This window comes from Lichenostomus cassidix, chromosome 2 (genome assembly GCF_008360975.1).
Source record: "Lichenostomus cassidix isolate B80296 chromosome 2, HeHo_3.0, whole genome shotgun sequence".
Classification (NCBI taxonomy): domain Eukaryota; kingdom Metazoa; phylum Chordata; class Aves; order Passeriformes; family Meliphagidae; genus Lichenostomus; species Lichenostomus cassidix.
This window is the reverse complement of record NC_139482.1, coordinates 8,299,703-8,321,099: the sequence shown is the minus strand read 5'-3', so window position 1 is coordinate 8,321,099 and position 21,397 is coordinate 8,299,703. Positions and strand designations below refer to the sequence as shown.

The 21,397-nt window shown below is 35.4% G+C and overlaps 1 protein-coding gene across 1 annotated transcript in view; it reads right to left on the bottom strand.

Moving 5' to 3' along the window:
• The window catches only part of UBE3C (ubiquitin protein ligase E3C), a 67,840-nt gene that overhangs the window by 35,102 nt on the left and 11,341 nt on the right, over window positions 1-21,397 (bottom strand). The window contains exons 3-13 of the mRNA XM_085050279.1: window positions 19,572-19,646; window positions 18,762-18,908; window positions 17,892-18,007; window positions 16,268-16,425; window positions 14,048-14,201; window positions 13,032-13,252; window positions 12,596-12,750; window positions 10,711-10,898; window positions 3,569-3,655; window positions 2,776-2,933; window positions 1,971-2,203 (exon numbers count right to left, since the gene is read on the bottom strand). Of these exons, the coding sequence (XP_084906405.1) occupies window positions 1,971-2,203; window positions 2,776-2,933; window positions 3,569-3,655; window positions 10,711-10,898; window positions 12,596-12,750; window positions 13,032-13,252; window positions 14,048-14,201; window positions 16,268-16,425; window positions 17,892-18,007; window positions 18,762-18,908; window positions 19,572-19,646 (1,692 nt within the window). The remainder of the gene's footprint in view (window positions 1-1,970; window positions 2,204-2,775; window positions 2,934-3,568; window positions 3,656-10,710; window positions 10,899-12,595; window positions 12,751-13,031; window positions 13,253-14,047; window positions 14,202-16,267; window positions 16,426-17,891; window positions 18,008-18,761; window positions 18,909-19,571; window positions 19,647-21,397) is intronic.

Genomic DNA, 21,397 nt, shown 5'->3' with positions numbered 1-21,397 from the left:
AGAAATTAAAAGCACAGATGATAAGGAAGGAAAGTGCCTTTTTTCTGCAGGTAGCTCGCAAAAGCTTTAGCAAAGATAAATCCCATTTATTTCATAGACATATTTGACACAGTGCAAAAGAAAGAAAAAGCATTTTCTACTTAAATTGATATGAACTACTTTAGCTTTGTTTTAATGATTTGGAAGAAGGTACTGCTGCCTGCTTACTGGCAGGAAGCTATTTTGCAGCTGCCCTCAGGAAAGACTCAGTGTTATGCACAGAGTCTTCTCAATGAGATTAAATTGTTGAATGTTCAATTCTTATCTCTAACAACAGAAATATGTTTCTGAAGAAGTAAACAAGGAAAGCTTTGCTATTATCTTCTCTTTTGGGTAGAACTGGAGCTTTCCAGACACCCTCAAGACTCATATTTCCAGTTCAGCTAATGGAAGACAACCCTGGCTCCTGAACACAGCAAGAGTACACAGAGTTCAGGCAGTTCCACTGTAAGTTTAATTCTTGACTGCCAAAGCAAGACGAAGTAACTCAGGATTTTACAACTTTCTGAATGACAGCAAAACATTATCAAATTCACCTGAAATTCACCAACTTATACAAAGACTGATTAGGCATAACAAACTAAAGCGAACAAATAGAAGGTGGCATGATATGAACTGCATACATAAAAATACCCCTGGTCTGACATCTTTCTGAGAAAAACAGACATACTGGGCTTTTCACTTGTGACCTTTAAATCAAAAGTTTATTTGGCAATTTAAAGACAAGTAATTAAATTACATTGTGCAAACATATATTAGATCAATCTGTGCAAATTACAAATTCAGGGGTGCATTAGGACTGTATTCAATGCAATCAAAACATTATCAGTTACTCTCACTGCTATTAATGCTTATGCTCGTAAGTGAAATGTGTTGTAAAATCAGGCAGAATAGGCTGGATGGAGGCTACCTTAGACTTGTAGAATGAATAAGCATTCCTTAATTAGCCCATCAGGTTAAGTGCAAGCCTTAATGGGCCTTTCCTAAAGTCTAGCATGACATCTTTCTCCAAACATGGCCAAGAAGAAAGTTCCATTAGCAATATTAATACAAGCTTAGTTGATCATTTTCATTCAATTAACTTCTTTCAATTAAATAGATAGCTTGACAAAAGCAGTGATAAAAGACCTGAAGGGACAGCTGATGACTCGAACTGAACATTAGTGTGCGAGAGGTCGCCAGTATTAAACAGACTGTAAATCTAGCATTCAATTTGGAAAATGCATTTCTTCTGCTCCCACTTCTTTAATGAGCAATTTTAGCTGACTAGATGTGTTTGCTGCAGAATTTTCATGACAAGTCAAGCACTCCTTTTTTTCAGCAGCAGCTATATTAGGGGTTTTTTTCTGCCAACGTTTTCAGCTTCTCTTAACTCATGTCTTTCGGTAGGATGCCACAGATCAAACCAGCAGAAAAACACTGGTAGATATCCAGAAAGAACATACATTAAGTTCCTATTTGCTAAGCCAGAGTCACCTTCCCTTTCCCCTACATTCCCCAAAATGAGGAGTACCAACAGATTTCACCAACACCAACAAAACCAATACAGCATGGTACCAATACAGTGAACTTCTCCAACACAGAAGTACCTGAGTAATCAGATTTTGTTAGAATTTCACACCTGTATAAAGTTATGACAACATGCTTAAGTACCTTGCTGAATAGGAGTCCAAGTTAAACCCCATATTTTATACACTAATTGTTTCATGAACAAGACAAGCAAGAAAAAGAGTTGACAGAAGTAAAAAGTATTTGTTCCCATTATCAGAACTTACTTTAAGTTTAGCATATATGCCAAACAGTAAACTTCCCAAATCCACATTCCTTGTTGCAACAGCAATAAAAGTAGAGAAAAACAGATCTCATCTTGCATCTTCAGCAGAAGCCTGAAATTTCTATTCAATTATGTTCTAAAAATTGACACAATTTACCTTGAATAACTGAATCCACCTTTTCTGTTCTGTCTGTATACATTGCTGCATCTCCGTGTTTTTTGTTACTCCGACACTTCTAAATGCTGCAATATATTCCTCGCGAACCTCTGGTTTTGTTTCTGGGTAAGCCAACTTGATGATTCCTAGACATGCATCTCGAAGGCAGCGTGAGAGTATTACAAGCTCTTCTAGTGTAAAAGGCATCATTAATGATTGTCTTTGACCTACAACTACATGAAATACAAGTTTAAGTTTCCTTAAATCACTTTTTCTTATTTTATTATTTTAAAAAACCCCACTTATTTAATTCAACTTTAATATTCACACACAAAATCCGAAGCTAGGGAAAAGAAACATCACCCAGAAAGAGACTGAGAAAACACTTATAAAGGAGATCAAATCTTGGGATTGTTTGTAGTCACAGTTATTTTAATTATAATATCCTCTTGTTCTCTCTTGTGATTCCTGCTATGTTAAATTTGTACATTAAACTACAGGTTCAGTCCAGAAGAAGTTTGCTCCCTTCACTAACTCATTAAAAATTATCATGATTAAGAACTTCCATATCAGACTCTGTGTAAAGCTAGGATTCCCAAGGTGCAGACCATTAATTTTTTTCTCTTTTTCTAAATGCAATCACCATAAAAGAGCCAGCTGACAGCTGAGTGCCCAGGGGACCATCAGCAGGCCAGCCCAGAAGATCCTTCCTCCCAGATGTCAGCAAATCATTGCCCAGGGAGCTGTCTAGCCTTACACAAAAGCGTTTTACAAAGCACTGCTATTTAGCATGCTTGAAACTCACCTTCCATTGGATCACCAAAGAATTCACTATCATGAATAGAAATAAGTGAGTGGCTAAACAAAGAACTGAAAAGGTAGAAGAGAGGGATAATTCGGCTGGAGTCCTCTAAAGACATTGGAGAGCCTCTTGAAATCACTTGAAGGAGTGGCACCATAGACCTTCAAATACAAAATGCAATATAAAAGAGAGGGTTAATAAAGTACTCTAAAAAAGTACTACCTTCAGCATTCTAGTAAAAAAATGTGGTAGTAGCTCCAACAGCAATATAACAAATGGTGTTTTTAGTTAAATAACAATTATTTCTAATTTTTGCAAAATAAGATTTACTCTTCACATGTTCTTGTCACTGGAACCTCAGCGTCCCCATGACAAATAAACTTGGGCATTAACTGCAGACACTCTTGAGACACGAAGCAAAGAGAATAATTCTCTGCATGTCAGCACTGAACACATCTGTAGGTGCAGTGCCTCAGCTCCCAGGAACATGGTTCTGCCACCATCTATCTCTGGACTAGTCAAAGTGTGTGAGATAAAACTCGCACACTTGAGATTAATAACCTGGGACTGCAGTGTTTATTAACTGATGCTTGTAAGCACTCCAAGAACTACAAAACATTCAACTCATTTTAAATAAGTATTTTCTTCATTTACAACTGTCAAATTTCCAACATTTTGCTCAGTTTTATGAAATCACAGGAGGCAAGTAACCATACCTCTAATTGTGCCATTCCTTTTTCACTAAATATACTGTATTTTAGCAAAGAATCAGTTTCAGAAATTGTACAATACATACCCTGTAATCATTCGTGTAGTCATTGAAGATATCAGACACCAAAGATGCCTCAGGAATCTGGCATTAAAGGCTAAACTATAAAGAAGCCTGCAAGAAGAAGTTCAAATAAATTGTGTCTTCCAAAATACTGTATTCACAAAGCACAATGTTTCAATAAGAACTTATCTGACATGTATTTCTCAGAAATTAATAATTTAAATTTATTTTTTCAAGATGAAGGGTCTTACTCTGACCAAATCTTGTGAAAGCCCCAAAAGCTGAAATCTGAGCATATGAAACCTCATACCAACATAAATAACAAATAACAGCTTTCATTAACTCAGCAACAAACCATACAATATAAACCCACATTTCCAGTCTTCCACAGAATTCAACACCTATTAATAAAAATAACGTAACACTGAGTTATTGATCTGGGACTTTTAAAATTCTAATATAGAAAAATCACACCAAACTAGTTAACAGGTCACTTCTGTGGCTCTTCTGACAGTGACAAACACAGCAACTTTTGCAGAAGGTAAATTAATATGTCAGAACGATAGCAATTTTACTGGCACAGTCTGCTTGGCAGAGAGAAACAGAACACCACCAATGGAACAATGTCAGGACAACTACACATACGTTAACCCAACTGTAGACTGAAAATTATTTATTGTTTGTTTTGAAATTGTCTATTAGTTTGTAAAAATAAATGTGTCATTTCACAAGTCAGTTATACATTGACTTTAACCACAATATTTGAGACACGATTACAGTATGGCAAACTTTTTATAGAAATGAGAAGTATAAAGCTTCCTGATACTAAAAAGTCACTCCCCACCAGAGTATTTTTCTCCCCTGCAGGAAACAACATATGAGACAAAATCATTCAAAACAACGTCTTTTAGGAACCAAACAGGATTTCACTTACTAAACTGTCATTTTTCAGGTATTGAACAGTGTTCAGTTAGTTTTTCTAAATTCTACTTTCCTAGGTCTCCTAATTACTGTTAGAATAAATAAAGTAAAACAAATACTGAGGTTGACATTTCTCAGTGGTCAACAGTTTCGTAACACCAAAATTCTTTGCACCAGGCATACAAGAGGTAGGAGGCTGGGAAATGGGAGCAGGGAGGGGAGACTAGCTGCTGCCCCAAAACATAATGTTTACTGTGGACCACTTGGATAAATTAAAATTTGCCAGCTGGCAAAAGGAAAGGAAGCACACATTTCATTAAGGAAGAAAAGTAAAATATCAATACAGACTTAAAAACATTGGAGAATGGTTAAAGAGGCAATTCATTCACAGACAAAAAAGGCCCCACAAGAACACCTCCACACCCTCTCACAAAGCCCCTCTGTCCTGGCTCAGTGGCTGCTCCTCCTGCTGCCTCCCCACAAGTGCATCCTGATCCCCAGAGCTGCTCCCTTCCTGGGGCTCCCAGTTCACCTGCACTCCCCAGATCCAGCTGCACAGACAAGGATCTGTGCCAGGATAAAGGAGCAGGAGAAGGGCAGAGCCCCTCACTAAGCACAGAGGATTGTTTCACAGGCACAGGGAGTTCTGGAAATAGAGTAAGGACATGCAGAAAAAGGGGAAATGAAATACAAGCAACCTCTAGTCTGCAGTGTGTCCTTGAATTTTAAATGCATAGATCAGCACCTTTAAAAAGAGTTGGGAGCTGGACTTATTTCGAAGAAGTTGCACGTTGGGGATATCACCAAGTTCAAGTCAAATTTGAAGCGACTGCAGCTAATGCCAGTTTAAGATAAGCTTTACTGTTACATTAAGTTCTACTTTAATTACGTAGTTTTTTGAAAAAATTCAGCCTGAATTTGATACATGAGAATTCTATTCTCTTCTAAAGTCACATTATTGTGACATTTGGTGAAAATTATGCATTAACATGTAAGGAAGGGCTTTTTATACCTAGCTAATTTAGAATAAGGATTTGTATTTTAATGCTTAAATATCTGAATGACAGCTCAGATGTCTTGGTTTGCGAAATGAGAAATTTCCTCAGTGACCTTCAGTTTTCAGCCTCATATTTAAAATGAAAAGTAATTTGGCACAGTGCCTTCAGGTCTCACACAGCTTCCAAGTAAAAACTTGTTAATTTTACAATCATCCCTGGAAATTATGTACCAGTTTGAGCAGGAATGAACAAACATTATGGACAATGAACCTATCATAATGTAATTCATTTTTTCATTCTAGCAATATTCAGCAGTAATGAAGGGGAGAAAAGGACAAGCCTTAAGAGCTTAGAATAATAACCTTTGCCTAAGTTTTAGCCATTTTTATTCCACATCCGTGATTCAGGCAGTGAATTGTGGCAACTGCTCTGTTTCATGGCCCAGTTCCAGAAATGCTGAATGCATTCAACTTTCACATTTCCCTTTCCTGAAAATCTGGTTAAGCACAAGAATGCACATTTTGTAGAAGATGATACCAACAGCCTGCTTTCATTAATATGAAATATCTGTAAATGTGAAGCAGATGAATTCATCAGTTCTAAAGCATCAACTCTAAAGTTTCCATGCTGTGACCAGAAAACAAACATGGAACTGCAAACTGAACACAGAATGGTGAATTGGGCCTTGTGTTCCTGAAGTTTTGCATCACTAGCTTCACCTGAAATTTAATCCACTGCAAAAGTAAAGATGGCAGAAGAAAAATTTGTCTTTCAAGACAAAAATTGGATTTCAAATTGAAGATAACAACAGCAACCAAAAAATACAAAAAAGAAACCCCACCACAAAATGCAAGGATGGCTTTGGAAAGGCATATCTACACAAAACTGGCCATACTAAAGTTGCAAAATTTTTGGCTTCACATTGACAGAAAAAAGGACTGTGAACAAGCAAAAAACATTAAGTAAAAAATAAAATCTTTTAGAATTAAAATAGGCCAAAATCTAGCTCATTTGGTCTTTTTCCTTGGCAAAGAAAAGATGTGCATCTGCTTAAAAACAGCCTTTCCAGGTAGAGCTACATTAAAATGACACAATGCAAGAATTCCTGATAAACTGGAATTTACTGTGGAACAGTACAGGGATGCCTTATACATCCTAAAGAAAAAATGAACCCACAAAGTTTAGAAATCTGTTATTACAAAGCTTGAGTGTCCATACAGTCTTGACCACTTTTTCCTTTAAAGAAAAAAAAATCCACACAAAAAGAACCAAGAAATAAAAAATATTAGACATTTTGATTTTTATGTAAACTTGTAAAATGTAACTCAGGGGATTAATTTTCAAGATTTGTACTATTTCACAAAAAACACAAGCAGCTAAAGTTTAGACTCCTCCTATCTGGAGGTTTTGCATTTCCTTGAAAATCTCACTGAGTGCCACCAACTTCTTTATTATGAGATCATTACACATGTTTTATGTAATGGATTCATTAATAGATTTTCTGTAAAGTCCAATATTAAGATTTAGCACAGTCGTCTGGAAGAAAGAAACATTTCTCTGCCATCAGAAAGGATAAATTCCTTTCAAGTGGAAAAACACACACTACCTCAGCTGCAGGCTGTGATAGAGTTAAATTCACTTCAGTGATTCCTGTTAAGTATCAATTTTAATCATACTAAATTAAATTATCCGTTCCCAAAAGTAAGCACATAATGATCATTTATTTAGAACCTTGTTTCTCTCTCTAGGTATCTAATTGTCCACAAAGGCCACATGATTTATGTCTACTTGCCAGAACAGCATTTTGGGCACCTCTGGTTTAAAAAAAAAGTGTCAAATTCCTCTTGTGCAATGGGACAGATTAAATGACCCATTAAGCTTAATTTAGCTGAGGAACCACTACAAGTTAATTAGTTAAAGGCAAGATTTTCAGTCTAGGTCATAAATTGGGCCCAGTTTCCCACTGAGACCATTTAAGTTAATGAAGAGAATACAGCAGAATCAGAGGAGCTCATACAGCCTGAGACAGGTCACTGCTGCCAGGGCAGTGAATTCTGTCACTTCACAACTGTGAGGTGTCTCAGGTATGAGACAGCAGCAGAGCCATTGGTAAATGAACTATCCTGCTCTTTGGGCTGCTTTATGCTTCTGCCTCTGTTTGTATTGGACCAAGAACGTAAAGCAAAGCTTAAAAAAATAAGTTAAAACTGCATATACACGGATTGTGGTTTTGAGAAAAACACAACAGTGTCAGAATGCTCCCCAACAGCCCCATGCAAAGCCTGGATATCTCAGCACACATATGAATACAAGCTGCTCAGATTACACCAGAATGTCATCTGCCAAACAATTCTGAACCACAGGCTAAGATGAGCAATGTTTTAGTAATTAAACAGTAGTGATGAACAGTGACTATGAAGCTGTTAACCCGAGATGAGGGAACTGGGGGGCACTGATCAGACAAGTGACAGCAACTTGTGTCCCTGGACAAGCACAGCTTCCATTGTTATTTAATATTCAGCTGTAGTAAAGGTGATGTCTAAGGTATTAAATTACATCCCGAAATATTCTGCAGAAACAGAATTTACTATTTATTCAAAGTACAGTTTTGACGGAAAAAAGTCTTGCACGTCCCTTTATAATGAGAACTACAATCCAAGACACAAGCTTCCTCTTTTTTTTAACAACTGTATTCAATAATATCTATCAACTTCACAGCGAAAAGATGAAAGCCCCATCCCTCTGAAAACAAGCATAATTCCCAATGACTTCTTCACAATCAGGACTTTATTCTACACCTCTCATCCAGGTTACTGAACACAAGCTACAGTTAGGTTTTTCTTGTATTGTGACCTTCTTTAATTGGGCTTGCTTGCATATTTCCAGAATTATTCAGAATGCATCAAAATTCGTAGCAACTAACTCAAAGCAATGCCTTTTTCCAGTTAATCACCCCTGGATCCCACCACCCTCTGTAAAGTGTCAGGAAAGAACTTTACAGGCTTGCTTCTTTCAAAACTACATTATACTTCTGGGTATCTTGTTTTTGTCTCGGTCTCTGTTGCAAAACCAAGGAAAATACTAAGTTAATTCAGCAACACCAGTGGTTCCTAATACCACACAGTATCATCATCATCAGTTAAATTATAAAAGTACTGCGAAGCCTCAAGAAAAAAAATCATTTGGCTTTAACCTAGTGACACAAGTCCATATTCTGAAATTCTCTCTTTGTTCAAGAAGGAAAAACACCTCAGAACTGCAAAACAATACTAAGATATTTGTTGTTTCCTCCCTACTAAAGCCTGTGTTAATCTTAGTCTAATTTTCTGCAGCTATTGAAAAATTATTTTCAATTATTACTCTATTTAGCATCCCATTTTTCAGATTTGAAATGTCTGTATTTTTATTACTATTTTACATTACATCTGTATATGCTGTTAAATAAACGAAGTCTTTTTAACAATTCCTTCTATTTTAAACCATTTGACCAGTATGATTTCAAACACAAAATAAAAGAGTACTATTAAGGTCTTAGAATATATTAAAAATAATTTGAGATAAAATATTTCTGCTTAACTACTTCTATATGGTTTGCTTAAATAGATATACTTTACTCTGGACACTAAGTAATTTACTAATTAGTTTCAAAGCAAGTGCAGCAACTTTTGAAAGACTATCATTAAATCTGATAAAATTATTTAGGTATTAAAAAAATCACCAGACAATTTAAAAAAGTGGGACTTAATGACAAAAAGTCTTACAATTATCTTTTTAAATTCCACAAATAAGCATCATCTATCCTTCAAAAACCACTCAAAATGTTTAGAATAGCTGCTTGGTAACTTAGGCTAGGTCTAAAATGCACTGAGATTTACAAGTGATGAACACCTGCTGAAATGTTGATCCCTGGCAAACCCAGCACTTAGAGCTGACTTTTACATCAGAACTAGGAATTACATGTCTACTTTAATTTACCAAATATCTTTGTGAATTAACTTCATTTTGACTATGAAAGTAATTCCAGTGGTATCACTGACAGAAATCTTAGTATCTATACTACTTATTTCTAAAATTCACCTATTTTGGAGCTATTCTAAAGTTAAAATTTGTAAATTATTTTCCACTAGAGGATGTTGAGTAGAACTTTCATAACTCTTGAATTTATCCAATGTGTAAATAGCTTGTTATCACAAATAATTGCAAAGATCCTTTGCAGAGGAAATAGATGCCATACTCATACAATTAAAGTTCGGTGACTTCTTTACTCATTAAACACCCTTTTCCACACAGTTCCCCAGCAAACCTCCAGTCAAAGCAGTGATGCATTTAAGCTCAGTAATTACTATCCAAGGCAATGTACTACTTGCAACAATAAAGCTGGCACACTGATTCAACTGCTGCTATGATCTTCAGGTCTCACATCCTGCTCTAATGCAATTAGTCTACAAAGAACTAATTACCCTAATCGAGCGATCACAGTTTCACTGACATCTTACTTCCTCTAGCAGCTATAAACACCATTGGGCTAAGATAGCACCTAATTAGTTTTCTGTATCACTGTTTACAATGCAGTTTGAATTATGTTTACAACATTCCCTAAATACTTACTTTACTACTGGCAACTACGCAGTTACTCAAAACTACTTGCACCAGAACAGTGTTAATACTTACAGGTCTCAGTCTGATAATAAAAAGATCAAAAATCTTCTCCCCCTTGTTCTGACATTTATGGTTTGCAGTCTTTGTAAAAGAATACTGCACAAATGAACATATTTTTTATCTTCATCTCAGGTGCCAAACCCTTTCCAAACCAAACCATTTTTTAATAGTTAGAAATTATTTTAATTTGTAGTGAGAGGTTTTGGCATATATTAAAGAAGGGAGGGAACAAATTTGTTTCAGTGCTCAGCTAGCTAGAGACCGTGGAATCCATAGCATTGAATGTTTTAAAAACAAGGTAGTCTAGTTTCTAATAGAATGGCACTCAACACTGCCTCTAAGCAAGGGAAGAGAAAATCCTTCCAAGAATCTTGAGAGGGCACAGTGAACATCAAGAAAAATAAGAAAAAAAGAATCCACTCTTGGGTTTGCCTGGAATTACTGTTTAAATTCTGGAAGTCTAATTTATTTCAGCTGATCGTAAAAGAAAACATAGAAAAAAATTCCACAAGTTATTTAAAACAAGTCTTTCTAATAGAACTAATTTTAGATGTACTGCAGTTCAAGATCACAATTATTTCTACTTGCCTGACTTTTGGCACCATCATTCGGTGTTGTACCATTAGTGTGTGGCAGATTGATGCCATCAGGGTAAAGACCTCTTCACTCGCGGAATCTCTCCAAACCATATTCAGCAGAGTGTTCGTCTGCTGCTTTGTGTCCAATTTCTTTAGGCACTCCTCAGTTATGTACTGAACTGATATTCTCCCCTCACCCTACAAACACAAAGAAAAGTTTACTTTTAATTCTTTTTAATGATCAAGTATCCCCTTTTCTATTTAAAAAAAAAATTCCAAATTTAACTAGAACAAAAAGTTTTTTGTATAATAAATAAAATGGAAGCATATATGTATATCCAATTCTTAAAAGTATCAGACCCAGGAGCCAACTTAAAGGCCCAGGCAGGTGACTGTTGGGCTGTGGTATCCATCCTTCACTTAGGCCACCTCCCTTTAAAACACGTGAATAATCATCTCTTCTCCAGTGACATCAGTCAGCATTGCACATGAAAACCTAAAATGAATGTTGACTCTAAATCCCTTTACCAGCAGTATATTCACATTCATAATTCTTGGGTTAAAAAATGACAATGCAGTTCAGGGTGGTCAACACACATCTGGGTAGTACCAGCACTGTGTGAAGAGGAATGCTTTCTCTTGGCATACAATCTTCTCCTAATTTCCTATCTTCATCCTGTCCCCAACTGAGCAAAGCTGCCAGGCTCACTGAAGTACACAAATTAACCAATCATAAATTTTTAAGAAAGAGGAGTTCCCCACCCACTCACCTTTTTTTTTTTTTTTGTAATACAGGCATGCATGAAAATATGGAATACATATAAAATTCACAAGAGAAACACACAAAAAATATTGCAATAAATATTAATTATAAATCTGCTCCTCCTCAGAGCAGATTTTGTTCTCTTATTTACAAACTAGTGTAAGTTATCTGTGAAAAGAAATTTGCGCTTAAACACCACAGATCTCTTAAGCCACAAGTAGAATCTGCCAATATTTACACTGCACACAATGTGTGTGTCTGACAAATTAAGTATTTTATTCACACTATCCTGGTAAAGATTTTGGTCTAAAACCAAAATCTAAAACCACACAAGTAAAACGCTGCAAGTACTGTCTGGCAGCATGGCTCCTCCTACGTTGGTTTTTTTAAATGAACCCTAAATATGGTGAAATTTCTCACATTCTACAAGGAAGGTCTGCACACTAAGCCTTTTGAATGGCAGTGTCTTCTGAAAGATTACATAAAGGCCAGTAAGAAACTGCTGAATTTACATCTGCCCAACTTTGGTTAGTCAAAGCCTTGATACAAGTACTAGGAGGCTAAAGTTACCACAGATTTATTCTAAGTTTAAACCATAGTGAAAAAGTTCTATGTATAACACTGTCTCTACACTTTATTACAAAAAGCAGGTGTTTCCCTTTGAGGGCTTTTGAGTTAGTGGATATATACAAACCTATTCCACAGTGCAAAGACTGTAGTTGAACTTGCACTATTTCCATGACAAAAAAGAAGAGAATACTAAGTTGGTGTATCAGATATGTTTCATGATAGCATCATCATGGATCTACAGAATACAGGGAGTAATAGTGTCTGTAAAATACAAATGTAAAAAGGTAATTTTAAGCCTTTTTTTTTTTTAAATAATAGCTTTGTCCTTCCACAGACACTACCTGTACTTAGGATCTCTTACAGGAAGGGCTTTGTTTTTAATGTAACCAACCAGCTCCATTTGCTTGCAGTGAACAGTCATCTGTTTTTATAGAAGCAAACATGCTCCCTTCTACATCTATAGAAAAATACTGGACTTAGAGTGATCATATTTTTGCCTATCTTTGCTGCTGCTGCTGCTGCTATAGTACAAACCCATTCACAGAAATTCTGCACTGCTTACCGGTGTAGTTGCCATTTTACTGATCTCTTCATCCTCATCTTCAGAATCACTGTTTGCATCTTGACAATTTGTACCAGCAGCAGACACTGGCAGCTGAGAGAGAAAAGTTTGGAGTACCCTCAAATACACAAGAAGTCCTTCCTCTGAAAGGGATCCTAGAGCACATATATTAAAACAAAAGATCATCAGCAAGATCACACTGTGCTATAAAAATGTTTTACCAGAAATACCTGACCAAAACAAGTTATGCCAAATATTATCAAATTAGTGCATTTTTTACTTAGAAGCATAAGAATAGGTCACAAAACAGATCTCTCCAACTGTTTTATCCACAAACTGTCCTTTGTCCTCTTTACTTGTCAATGAACCATGTTTTTGAAATACATATTAGTTCCAGCATGAAATAAACAGTGAATTGGCCACTCAGCTTGCTCACCCAAGTATGTTTCTCCAACTGTTAACACAAAGTAGAAAAGCCATGGGGCTGGATCGCTTCTCCTTGAACATCCACTTTCTGCTAATAATAGTGCATTCAGAAAGAGTTCATAAGGGAAAATGGTCTGCACATCAGCAAGCGCTGGAATGATGAAATGGAATATCTGATCTGTAAAAGGTGCTGCCAGAAACTCCTCTGTGAAGGCTGCAAAAATCTGCTGCCTGAAAGGAAAAAAAATTGTTACTACAGAAAACGTAGGCAAAATTTCCCGCAATTATATCTGTGGAAAAATTGATCATTTTGCAAGTATGAACACATCTATCAAGAGGATTGCAAAGATGTGCTCCATTAATCCTGTCCTAGGACATCAAATTTCTCTGATTTCTCAAAAATTTACTTTGTATTCTAAATCCTCTTCCTGATGATCTTACATGCAATTTTACCCTTTAAATTTTTCATTTAATCAGAGAAAACTATTCTGAAATTAAATATGTTGTTTATAAAAATTGAAGAAAAAATACATCTAACAAACTCAGACTTTTTACACAAATTCCTATTTTAACACAAAACACTACTGCATGTGATACAACCAGAATTTGATTTATGTTCCCTCTGTCTACATACCTGACTCTTTATGCTTGTAAAATGACTTAGTAATTTATCCCCTTAAACCTCAGCTCATCTATCACAAAGTTCGTTTAAACTCTAAAATTCTTTTCATCTACCCTTAGCTGCATCTCTGCTCTCATCTAAATTTTCCACACCCTCATTCGTATGTGTTGTGATACCTGCTGCTCTCTGTGCTGTTTATTGCAGCATTCACCATTTTATTGCCCTTTTCTTAAACACACCTGAAACTCCATTGTTTCACTGATGTACAGTGTTACAAAAAATCATTACTATGCAAATAAATCAACAAACTGCCCTGAAAGAATGGCTGGACACTAGACAACAACAAACTGCACCTCTGACTATACTAAATGAGTACACAAATGTTTAATATTGTTTTTATTTACCTTGCACCTTCTGGACAGGAGCTATATGTAAAGTGCAATGGCTTCAGAACATTCTCCAGAAGTATTTTTGCAATAGGGACACGAGAAACATCAGAATACTCAATACTCGAGGGAAGCTTATTGTTAATTAACAAATAAAGCGACTTGTAGTAGCCTGCAAGTGAAAAAAAAAATCAGTTTTTAAACACAGTATTATTTTTCTTCTTTTCCATATAAAACAATTTAAATTAACTTGAAAAATACTTTACAATTCATTACACGAAGCTTGACTTAGGAAGACATTTTACAATAGTCCAAGTCACACTCACATAATTAACAACCTGTATCAGCAATCTCTTTGGAAATATCATATTACAAAATCATTCATTGATAATTGTAGTCAGAGCCAGTTTTTTCAGTTCAGTTCAGATTTTCAAGGACTAATCGTTTCTTGCTGATGAAGTGAATAATTTGATTTCTTTAAATAACGATTTATGAAGAAGGTTTTCTTCTCTTTTAAGTGACTCTAGCCACTTTGTTCTTCCACTTTTTTTCACAAAAAATTAAGAATTTTCCACTCTACTCCAAAACATGACTGCATCACACAGGCATGAAGGCCTGCTGGCAGAATGTCTCAATTCTGTGACCACCTTGCCTTAGTAAGCTGAAGGATACAATCACTATTTCCAGAACAGAACTGTCTCTCAGACAGTAATAAAATGCATTATCACCCATGCCATAAAGACGTGTAGAGAGTAATTTATTTTTGTCTCACTGAAGTACAAATGGAACCACGTGATTTCATTCTCCTTAAACCAACTTCCTCTTGCTCAATGAACTCCTAAACTAAGACACAAGTTCCACAATTACAGGAACACTGTAAATGCATAAACAGAGTCACATCACTGAGAGCTCAGTCTAAGACTCCTTCTCAGGGACCACCTAACTTGTCACAGTGGACATCCCCATAAAGGAATGACTTAGCAGTGCTGATCACATGGAAGACAAATTATAGCCAAAAACATACTAATAAAAACTGATAACAGGTTCTTTACAAGCATCAGAAGTGATGAGGAGACAGAACATGTGTAGCTGCACAAAACTGCTTCTTTTTGTTCTCATTATAAGCAATCAGAAAGCTAAATTTTAGTAAAAAGTTAATGATTCTGTGATCTCAAACTTACATATACCAGTTGTGAGGACTGAATATTACATTAAAAGAACAAATATATACATTTTGGAAGACTTATTTATTACAGAAAAATAATGAGACAAACACAAATACTCCTACAGGTTTTTTTTATGCCAAGGCAAGTAAAATAAATGTACTACAACAGAAAGTCTTTTTTTTCTCACAGTGACTACAAAATAGAGTAGTTAAAACTAAATCCTTAGTAACAGGATAAGGTAGTCTAGTTCACTGAATGTACTTTAAATATTATATAGAAATATTCCATTAACTAATGACTGGAAAATGCTCTTTCTGCATTTTATACCAATGAGGCTGCATCCAAGAGGTTTATTTCAAAATGCTCTTATCTTTCCTCACATTGCACAAGTTTTGCAAACTCAAGCTACCATATCGAAGAGGCAAGATCATTTATTTCAGACATCCCCAGAATAAGGAAGTTCTTTGCAATAAAACATCATTTTGGTGCTAACTACCCAATTCATTAACTTTTGGTATGTTTGCACAGGTGTCACTGACTGCAGTTTAGCAAACAGTTTTGCTGATGATGGTAGGAGAGAAATAAAAATCAGGCCACCATCTCTGGCAAGGTGTCTGAGTGTTGGCAGGATAATATTCATTATTATTCTAGAGTGGCATTACCTTTAAACATTTACAGAGAACAATACTTCAACACAATGACCAACTTTTACACAACTAAAGCTTAGATCTGTCTCTGTGTGTGTGTGTGTCCACATGAGCTTGTTAAACACATACTGGAATAGAACTTCTGTTAGGCAATATCCACCCACTCTCAAAATGTGTGCTACAAGTCTGCATAAAGAACTTGGTAGAATATTCACTCTATAAACAGAATTTCCCAATAAATCAAGCAGTAATTTCTCAAGCCATGATCTTATTATAAGCACAATATCCACCTAATGTATAGGTTAGGGTATGCAGCACTTTATTGATCATGTCCGTGGCAAAGACAAAAATTTGATTAAACAATATGGTCTTCAGGTGTTTAATTTCTGAGTATTTCCCCGACTTTCTAGTTCCTAGCTACTCACCTTTTTGAACCATGTAGTGCAAAATTTGTTCAATTAATGATGTCACATAGCTGACATCTTGTAAAACAGGCAAATACGTATTCTCAGATGAAAATACCTCAAGCATTCTCATAGGAAGTGCAACATTCAGACTGTCATCATTGCAATTTTGCAGTAGCCTATAAATGAAATGAAATTAAAATTACTTAACAAGGTATTTCTCTTATTTCACCACAGCCATATGTACACTGATTTAGAACTAAAATCATTAAAAACTTGTTATATTCCCCTTAAAGTAACTATTTCGATCTACTTGGTTTCCAGGTGCTCTCAGTAGTTTAGCTACATTTTTCTGATGGCATCTTCATAATGGTAACTCCTAATTTTAGGGTATCTATGAATATGGCATTCTACCTTTAAATCCTACTAAATTCTTGCCCTCAGTGATTTGAAAATTTGGAGGTTTATTGCATAAACTGGAAGAGCAGCAAAGCAAAATACATGTTTTTCCAACATGTATTACTAACCATATTAAAAATGAAGCCATGAAAGCCCCAGAGCAGCACAGGCTGGGAACAAATGCTAGGGAACATCATATGCATAACTAACACAAGAAGTCTTTGATTACAGACTGAAATACAACCATTCCCATACTTTTAACAAGTTGCTTATTTAACAGCTATAAATAACCACAGAAATTATGGAGGTTAAGAGTCTGTTTAGAATTCAAAGGATTTTTTTAGTGAGGTGGGTACAGGCAGACTTGCCCTAACAATGTGCTTTCTTCCTCATCTGTATTAAGAACCACACTTACAAAAACACAATTTCCACTGCAGTGAAAATGTACAATTCAATGCAAGGAGACCACAGCTGTGTCCCACTGCACACAGACTTTAAAGCCCATCACTAAAATCTTCTTTAGTATCTGCTGTCCCTGTTTGTCATAAGTACAGTATATACACTTACAAGAACACAAAGCTCAGTGATTTAAATGAAACTATTTTTTAAAAAAGTGTATTTTAAAGCTCTGCAGAGTATGACTAGTCCCTATTATTGATAAGAACAAATATATAGTTTTCTAATAATAGAATAAGAATAGCTGCTAGATATTCAAGTCACCTTAATAGATTTACCTTCCTGTGATCCACTATGAATAATAAATTTAACACTGAAGCCAATAATGTAACTGCTTAATGTGCCTTAAGTTCGAAATAAACTGTGAGGAAAGGCATATTGAATTATATTAGTTTTGAAACAACATATATCCAAAGCATATCCTTGGAACATTAGTCTACCTCAGGTAATAACATCTAAACATTATCAGTTCCCAAGAAAACCTGTTTTCCACAAATACTGCCAATGATATCACTGTACAAAAACAGTTAAGAACATACTCAGGCCTATCCTAGGAAAGGATCCCTTAAGCACATATTGAACTTGAAAATCAACAGAGCTTAAGAACATTCCCTTGTTCTACATAGGCAGAGGTATCTTTTACTATGGCCTACACATATTTAATATAAGCAGTCCTCTACATAAAATAAATTTACATTTAATACTTCATTTGCTGCAAAAAGAAACAAACAAGAGCCCAACATAATTTCTGAACACTTTTTACGTAGTAGCACAGAAAAAAAGAACTTACCTGCAACACAGCCCCAACAGTCTTTTTATTTGGAATAAGCAAGTAAGTCTGTCTGGACCATCCAATTGTTTAACAAACTGAGAACTCTGTTTAATTAAATTCTGACACATCCATACCTGCAACAAGATTAAAATATACAGATGCACAAATTTACAGTTTATAAAGACAAATTCTACCATTTATTGCAACTCAGACAGTAAAATTTCAGTGCTGTTGTGGAACCTCTCCAGGACTTACAAAATACAAACTTAGACTGAATTATGTTCAGTTGAGAAAAAAAAATTGTTACCCATTATAAACTCCATGACCACTAGAACTAAACTATCGAAGTTAAGACTGAACTACATTTCAAATAACTTTACTCTGGCAACAATATTTTCTGTTAATTTTTTGTTTTTAAACAGACATAATTCTTTAACATCCATTATTAATAGCCACTGTGAATAACACTTACTCATACATTTGGGAAGCTGGCAGTGACTTTGCAATTGATATGCCAGCAATATTGAACAGTGAAAAAAAAAAAAATCACATAAACACCTTGGGAATGATCAGGGGGCTAAGTAGAAATACTGCCCAAAAACTAAAATTCCAAGAGAAGTATTATTATCTTTAAAAACTTGCTGTGAATAATACACACACAATTTTTCAAGGCTTCATTTCACATACTATGTAAACGTGTGGGCACACACACTTCTAAAATCTAATTTTAAGTTATTGTGACTAAATGAAAAACAGAGTGCAGGTAAAAGCCAGAATTCTTAAATGAATTTACTAAAGTGCATTTCTTCAAAATCTTTCAAGTAAAAGACTGCTTTTGAAGTGCATGAAATGCAAGTACTATGGATCAAAGTCTGCACCAGTACTCACCAAACGCTTTGAATCCTCATTCTGCCTATAGAAAAAGAGTAACTGGCGAACTAGAAGAGTCAAATTCGCTCCATTAGCAGTAGAGAAGGTTCCTCCAGATTGGGCCAAATTAGCACAGCGATCAAATTCACTTCTTTGGATAGAGTACTGCAAAATAAAACATGCATCGAAGTATCAGTAATGGTTATGATTTAAAACAGAGATGCAAAACTTCAGCTTCCCATCCCAAGTGGTTGCAAAGCAGCAGAACAGACACAACATGTATTTGTTAAGAGCCCAAAAAATACACGTGGTATCATAGTTGAAGCGTAACTCCACTCTGTAACTCAGTACCACACGCAACAAATCTGTTGCTTATCAAACATATTACATCAAACATTTCAGTCTAGTTTACCCAAATTAAAGAATTTAAACAAATTAAACTCTTTCTTAGAAGAATCTAACCAACAGCAACATAGGACAACTTTTTGATTCAAACTACCACCTCAGTCATACTGTAAAAAGTATTACAAGCTCTACTGGCATGTGAAAGTTCTTAATACCAAATGGTTTTCATTTAATTTATCAGCTAAAATAAAACATTGCATGATCCCTCCCACTGAGGTCCAGGCACATTTGTGCTTTGCACAATATAATCTGTTTACTAAAACATTGAGTTTGAAATGAAAATTTTAGGAGGGAAAGAAGAACTTCCACTTTCTGAAATACACAAATACTCAAAGCTTTTTCAATGAAATTATTTATTACTAGGAAGTCTCATTTTCAGCTAAACCATTTCGCATCTTTCTAACGAAATAAACAGGTACTAACTTGATGTTTTCTGTCTCTGTACCCTCTTACAAATGACTGGATTATTATTGCATTTTTCAGCCTCCGCCTTTCTTCCTGTAAAACAAAGAAAACTAAAATCAACTCCATAGGACTGACTCTTATTTCTACCATTTTATCAAATATATTTGTATTCAAAATGGGTTTTTAATGAAAATTAGGCAATAATTATTAGTAAAATAAATTATTTTAATACTTGTATCCAATACACATAAACCAGTGTGAATACTTTTAATGTTTTTAAATGCAAATTTACCATTCGATATTGCAAAAGAATATTTAATACTCAATAAGTATGTAATACCACTGAAATCAACATTAACATTTTATTATTTTGCATCACTTTATTATTAATGCATTTTATTAAACGTAGTCTTAATACTATGTTGGAAAATGTTGACGCATTCATCAGATTCAATGACAGCATTCCTCCTTCTGCACAGACCAGCAAACATTAAAGACTCAACACCCCACTTACTTGTTTTCATTCAAATAATATAAAAGCATTATGATGCTGGCACAGTTTAGATGTTGGGAAAACCATTTTTTAAAAATCTGTTATTTGGAGACAAAACCTCTGTCAAAAGGAAAATGAGTCTTAAAGCTCACTGTGGCCCAGGAGCACAATATGGAAATTAATAATCTCTTCTCCCAGCCAGAAGTATCTTTTATGACATCTTCCTCAGCAGGTGGAAAGAGTAGCTAAAATCACTCCTTTCCAATGTCTCTGAGGAACTGAAAGCCAGCTGGATTGAGATGCTACGGAAAGAGCACTTGGAGGGTTTCGTGACAACACCCTCAGCATATCCCTTTACAAGAAATACCTACAGGAAGTGGCTACTGTAATTATGTTTCTAACAATGCCCATATGGTTTCTTAGGGAATAAAAGAGCCAAGTAAAGAGTTGTTCGTGAACCCAAAGCTATAAAGCAGTGGTTGAAGGAAATGTTCAAGGATCTAGAAGCCTGCTTTAAAAAGAGAAATTTTAACCCAATCAATCCTTGAACTATAATGAACCTATAATTCTGAAGCCCACCAAGCAAAACAAAACACCAAAATGTTTTCATAAATTTAATTTAAATACTTTTAGCTAAGTTCACAGAAACTTTTAGTTCAGAAAACCTTGATTTCTAATTTACTGTCCCATAAAGACACATCCAACTTAAAAACACAACATAAACTAACCAGAGAAAACTCCAGACAAAATTGCTATTCAAGGCCTTTTTTTTTTTTTTTAAACCCTGGCTCCCAAAGCAACTTCTCTGACTAAGCAGATTCTTGAAGACTCTAATTACCTCTCAAGAATGGACCACAATCAAAATTTTGATAGGCCAAAGGGTATTTTTCTCTTCAAAGTATCCACAGTAAGAGTGCAATCAGGAGAGAGTTTCAGAGAGGCAGTGTCTCTTCACAAACATAATGTAAGGCTCAACTAAAACACAGATATGTTCTCCTTTTCTCCAGGTACCACTTCTATATCACATAATTGTCGATTAGAGACCCATAATTGCAAAGGTTTTAAGTCTGTGGTCACTGCTAAGACTCTGCTACAGGCAGTTTTTTAAAATCCATAGCTGATTTTATTCTCAGAGGAGTCATTCATTTTGTGAAAATGTGCTCCATGCCACAGCAAATCGTTGTGTGCACATGTGTACACACACAGGGATGTGTGTATGGCTCTGCACCAGCTTTGCAAAGGACACAGACATGCAGCTGAATGGGTTTATGGATGACAAAGAAGAATTTTTACATATGAGGCTAAGTACTCATTGATCATAAATTTGATTCATAACGTGGAATTCTGAACT